Source organism: Varanus komodoensis, unplaced genomic scaffold (genome assembly GCF_004798865.1).
Source record: "Varanus komodoensis strain SLA01 unplaced genomic scaffold, ASM479886v1 scaffold38, whole genome shotgun sequence".
Lineage (NCBI taxonomy): Eukaryota > Metazoa > Chordata > Lepidosauria > Squamata > Varanidae > Varanus > Varanus komodoensis.
The window spans coordinates 3,118,642-3,124,939 of NW_025335909.1; the positions used below are offsets into that span (position 1 = coordinate 3,118,642).

The window sequence follows — 6,298 nt, forward strand, 5'->3', positions numbered from 1 at the left end:
CCCAGTTACAAGAATGTGACACAGGTATCTAGCCATATGCACGGTCAATTACCAGGATCTTACCCTATTATACAGAACACATGCTATAAAATTGCTATCTTAGAATGGAACTATTGATGCTGTTCTGTAGGAAATCAATACTGTATTATTGAGTTCCGAGTGCCATTCTTAACTATTGGGTCAAAAATGCAACAGGACCAAATTCAGGGGACCTTTTCAGCAAGAACTGCATATTCATAATCTGCTCTCATGCCTCTGAGATTGAGAAAATTAATGGTCTCTGAATTTCTCGAATTTGCTGCAATAAACGCTGTGCGAAAGTACATGAGAGAACTTCCTTCTTAAAGAAACATTAAAGTTCCAGCAGTAGCTTTGAAGGAGGGGGAATTTCCAGCAGATAAAACAGATAATCTTTTAAACTTCATTGCCACAAAGATCCCTTGCACCATACACATACCGCAAACAATTTAGAAATCCCAGAGGAGAATCTACAGCAGAGCTATCACATTTTTCTAATCACCGGTTCTTATAAAACCAAGATTTTGTGATGATACAGACCAGCATCGAGACCGGGGAAAATACGAACTGCACAAAGCTTTCTCCTTTTCAAGAGCTTAGCCTCCAAAGCAAACTGGCACGGACAAGAACGCTGGGCAGAACTGGTCCCCAGTATTTCTAGCTGATTCCACACATGTTTTAGTAAGAATGCAAGAAGCCATTCTTGCATGGTGCCTGCAAGCCCCCAGCTTCCCACATCGTGCCAACTCAGGCAGGAGTTGTCCAATACTCAGTACACCCACAAATGACCACGGCTTGTTCGAGGGTTATCCAGTGTTGTGTCTGTCCCTCCAACAACCCCTGGCACCTGGGTTCACATGACACAACAAGCCCCAGTGAAGTAGCCACTGCAAACACTAGGCAAAAACATGTGTCGCCATACAAAGAAACAGCCTCCACTGAAATTACACCTCATGTCATGCACACCAGACCAGAAACCGGCCCAAATTTCACGGCTGAGTGAAGACAAGCCCAGGTCCCCAACTGCTCTGACAGAACACAGTAGAGAAGAATGTTTACGTATTTTGTCAGTGAGACCCACCTTATTTTACAAGGTTTTTTTTTTAATTCTCAGCTGCAACATATGGCACATATTAATTTAGGAGATTCTGGTTTTGGTAATCCCCTTTACTGATGGTAGCAACCGACACCTGCCTGGCAATTCCCACACTCAGAAGCAGGCAATCACCGCTTGGTAAGGAAAACCCCACAGATATGTCTGTCATTTCCTGGTCTCGCTTTGTTACTGGAATTTTTTTAAAAAAACCACATCTACACAAACATGCATTTGCCACTTTGGCTTCTAAAAGCACCTCAAGTACTACATACCCTCCTCATTTGACACATGAAAGGATACGAGTGGATTTTGCTTACCCTATTTATTCTGATGAGCCAATTAAAGCCTAAGACACTGAAAGTGAAGGTGCTCTCTGGAATATTGATAGAGGGGCTCCGCAGGCAGCAATTTCCTCTCCCCATCTGTGCGCATGTGCACACGCACACACTTATGCACAGAGGCAACTATTGCTCGGTGTGATGACCGCTTGGCACCTGACTACTTTACTCCACAGAGTATACTTCTGCACTACTAGCAATCCTCCAATCCATGATTCAGGGAAACGTGTGCACGCTCTTGCACATGCGGTGACTATGGCTACATAAGAAAGCCTGTCACACATTACATATTGCTTACACTTCCATCCCACTCTTTTCTCCAAAATCATCAAATATGATCCCTTTGCCTTTATGCCTTTAGGTTGGTGACAACCCTTTCAGGTAGGTTCTGCAGAATACAGGTGCTAGAGGGCCATAAGAGCTCTCCTGAAATCACTGCACATCACACAGTGAATGAAGGATTGAAATAAATGCCTGATACAAATTGGACAGCCTTTGAACTCACTGGGGTCCCCCTTCAGCAAGCTGTCACCTCAGCCTCAGCGCTCCAGCATTTACACAGTGGGATAGCCCCAGCCACCTCTCCCAGACACAATGCACTCTGGACACAGAGAGAACACTTTGGATCAATAACGTGAATAGTGAAGAAATTAATGCTCGTTGTTCACAGGGCTGCACAAAGGCCAGCCCTGAAAGATCACTTCTGCAACATCTCCCTTCCACCTGAGACGCAAATGGATTGTGTGTGTGTGTGTGTGGGGCGACACTGAAAACCCTATCGATATAGGGTACTCGAGATTCACACGACCCAGTAGACTGGATGGATATTAAATGAAGACAGTTTATATGCTCTACACCATTCTCAAATTTATGCCAATCCTCCCTGTAAGCCAGAGAACAGAAGAGAGCCACCCCAAAATGTCACGCGCTCCCGAGGCCTATTCTGAAACCATAAGAGGCATCCACCTTGCTGAAACTAAGAGCATGTGAATTTGCCATGAATGGGGCATCTCCTGGGAACCCTCTGGTGTAACATCTGGTGTTACAGGTAGGGTGTACACAGAGATGCTCACTCGCAATCCAGGAAACAGAGCACACGGGCATATTCGGGGCAGCAAGAACTGGAATCCAAGGGAAGGCAGGGCAGCCCATCAAACTCAGAGAATCGCCCCCCCCCCCCGCAACTGTCTGCCATCTAGAAAAAATAGAAGCATGTATTGGACCATGTCTGAGAGGAATACATCAGGTTATGTAGGATTTTGACCTCAGAATATCCCTGCTAGCAAGGCTGACATGGTACTGGCCTCACTACACAGGTACCAGGCATTCAGGAGGGAAAACACAGGCACTTTTTCAAGAACACACACCCATCAGAGCTTTCCCTTGCTGGAGAGGATGCCAGCCCTCCACAGACAAAGATGAGGGTCTTTCCGTGCTCTTTTAATGGCCCACTAGAAACCCCACACACAACAAAATGGCATTGACTTCAAGGAGAAGCTATTTACATATTCCTTGGCTACAGCATGAACCTCCATAGGAAGAGCCCACTCCACAGTTTGGCTCCCTTCCATCTCCAGGAAGCAGTCAAGAGATCAGAGCAGGGAAGCTTCCCCTGGCTGCTTCTGCCCCCTCCAACAACCACCCAGATGCCCTTATTGGTGATCAATGTGCAGAAATTGTATTCTCCATTACTGCTTCTCGCAGCTGTACTTTTCTCTTCTGAAGCATCCAAGGCAGCCTTTGCTGGAGACAGGAAACTCAAGAAAGGATATTGACCATTGCTGAAAACAGCAAAGCAGTTTTTAATGAGGTACCAGGCAAGACAAATTATCCACCCCTGATACACAAGATAACTGTCTTGCACATTCCTCAGTGACACCCCCAAAGGGTCTTTGGTTCAACCAGCCCTCACAGCTCTGCTGCCAGACAGATGTATAGCAATGCCCAGAAGCTGGGAGAGCTTCAACAGACAGCCAAAAGCAAACAACACAAGGCATTCAGTCGGGGACCAACCATCAACAGGACAAAAGTTTTCTCCAGGGGTCAGGTCCTCACCATCTGATTTACAACTGAAACAATTTTCTTTCTTTTTCCTGGGGGGAGGGGGGTGTTTCCTGGCCTGCCACGTGCATACAATATAGCTTTCCTCCTCCTTCCACAGAAGGTCCAACAATCTGGAATTTCATGCACAAACCTTCTTGAGCTAAGAAATAGGAAAACAAAAGGCTCCAAATGGCTGGCCACCTCTCAGGATAGGTACAAATGTTTTAGGTTAAGCTCAGAGCTTGTTATAACACACACACTTCATTTTCTAAAGAAAATAGGAATCTCATAGAGGAATCCCATGGCCCATGCATTCAGATTGCTTTCTTGAAAAAGTCTGGGGCAAAACTTTTAACTCTCACCGCTGGGTCAAGCACAGGCTCTGAACAGACCAACCAACCGACTTCAGTACTACTTCTTCACTTCTGTGCATTATACATGTGCAACCAAAGCGAGTACCCAGGCCACGCAACGTTTTGCTTTATTTTTAATCAGCACATTAGAATGGACAAAATGACTAAGAAATTCAACAGGATAGAACACTTACCAGAAAGTCTCTTATCAGCTCAGACTTTCCCATCACATCATGGACAAAAACCAAAAGCCACACAAAATCTCCAAAGCTTGTCATAGTCCCTTCAAAAATATTAAATTTCCTGCTCTGCTTGACTTCTACACTCAGACAACACAAGCCGTATTTCCACAGCAATGTTCAGTGGCAGACGATACCTTTTTCGCTCACTTATTTGCACCAAGGAAATATCACCCAAAGAGTAGAAGTCCTTTAATTACTGCAAATCAGATTTAAAAGGAACTCAAACCACAAGGCTTTCTCTCTGCAAACACTTCTCTACAAACACTGGTCCTTCTCTCCCACCCACCTGGCATCCAACATAAGCCACTTTGCTTCCATCTCCAGATACAAAAGTAACATTTTGGCGATACAAAACCAAACAGAAAAGAAACATTTCTGCTTTACCAATTACACTGACAACTGCGCACACCATTCACATCATTTCTCTCCTTCATGCAAGCCCTTTCACGATATATCATACCAAAAGATGACAGCTCCCAAAGCAAGCCAGAACTTTTCATACTTTTCCCTGCAGGCTTCCAAAGCCACTGAAATCCTACACAAATTCGAGACCATCAGCAGCCTTGGACGGTCAGCTGAACTGGAAAAGCCAGGGTTCCCTCTCTCACTGTGGCCTACAAGAACTTAGAAAAAGCAGATCCAGCCAGTACACCCGAGACGTTGCCGGGTGCTTCCCACACTTTGGACCATGCAAGCACACCCAAGCCACACGCCCAGCACCTCCGCTTTCATTCCTCCAGGCGGAATGCCCGCTGCAGACGTGCAACAAGAAGTTAATAGATATTGACACGAGCAGGGGAGGACCTGGACTGGGCAACACCCGAAATACGCCCCAAGCTGGGCTCTCCACCCGCCACCTGCCCGGAAGATCTTCTGAGCCCATGAAAGCGAGCAAGCCCTTTCTGATCTCTTACCTCCAAGGCTTCCATGGTACTGAAGCTGGCGATTGCAAATCCATCAATTAAATCCTCTTCTTGGGAGCTGGATTCTCGCCTTCTCCGCCTCGGAGGTCTGACGTTTCTGGCTGCAGATGTCTGGCTCTTAGGATTTGGGCAGTTTTGGCTCGTGTTCTCCTTACCCGGACTCAGTTCCCTCTCGGATGCCGAAGAAGGGCTTTGATTCGGGCGGTCTCGGCCATTTGGATCCCTTCGCCTCACACGGTCCCTTTGGGACCTAGATTTCCTGCTCTGTTTGATTTTCCCATCCATTTCCAAAATAATAATAATATCCCAAAATTTTATTTCAGAAGATCAGCGCGATTTAAAAAAATACAAAAGCACCCTACTAATCCAGCTTCTCTTTCTCTCTCTCTTTTTAAAGGGCTCCTTTCTTCGGGCTGATCAAATCCAAAGGGAAGGGGGGCGGGGGGAAGCAGAGAAATATAATCCAACAGACCTCTATGGAGAGAAAGGGGTGATCCGATGGAGGGCAGAAGAAAGAAAGGGGTGGGGAAGAGATCCAGAAGAGGGGGGAAATGTAAATCCACGAAGTGACCTTGACGAATCTTCCCCCTCCCTTTCCAAAAAAAAGGCACCCAAATTAATTGGGGGGGTTTTTTTAAAGACACAAACCACCACACTGCAATTAATCTCCAGTTCGGATCCGGAGAGAGAGAAGCAGCAGAGCCAAGCTGCCTCTTCGGCTACCACCACCGCGACCACCCCCTCCACCTCCGGGGGAGGGTGGGAATGTGTACACCGGGGGGCAAACAGCAAAAATCGCACGCAGAAAAAAATCAGGGACGCGCAGGCAGATCCAGGAGGTCGAATCCAGGCTTGGAGGGAGGGAAAAATCATAAATCCAGAGCAGCGATGAGACGAAACGGCGGCGGCGGCTCCTCACTCCTCCTCGGCGAACCCTCCCCCCTCCTCCTCCTCTCCCCCCCCCGCTTTACTCCCTCCCGCCCCGGGGCAAAGCAGCGCCCCGCCCCGGGTTGGAGCCGAGGCGTGAGGCGGAAAAGGGGGCGCCGGGGGGCGCCGGGATCCGCGCGCGCCGCAACTTTGTTGCGAGGCGAGAGCGGCTCGCCTGGCGCAGCCTCCGCCGCCGCCGCCGCCGCCGCCTCCCCCTGCCTGCCTGCCCGCCTGCCTCGCCGCCGCCGCCGCCTCCTCCTCCTCCTCGCTCTTCCAGCCCCGCCGCCCGCGCCCCCCTCGGCTCGCCGCCGCCGCCGCCGCCGCCGCCGCCGCCGCCGCCTGGGCCCGGCGGCTCCCC

General features: G+C 48.7%; 1 protein-coding gene across 18 annotated transcripts in view; it reads right to left on the reverse strand.

Moving 5' to 3' along the window:
• Positions 1-5,910, reverse strand: part of FBRSL1 (fibrosin like 1) — a 679,964-nt gene extending 674,054 nt beyond the window's left edge. For 16 of the 18 annotated variants that reach the window (XM_044440562.1, XM_044440561.1, XM_044440551.1 and 13 more), the window contains exon 1: positions 5,005-5,910. In XM_044440562.1, the coding sequence (XP_044296497.1) occupies positions 5,005-5,298 (294 nt within the window). In that variant the 5' untranslated portion in view covers positions 5,299-5,910. The remainder of the gene's footprint in view (positions 1-5,004) is intronic. The other 2 variants (XM_044440560.1, XM_044440559.1) reach the window with 1 other exon arrangement.
• Positions 5,911-6,298: the final 388 nt, after the last annotated feature.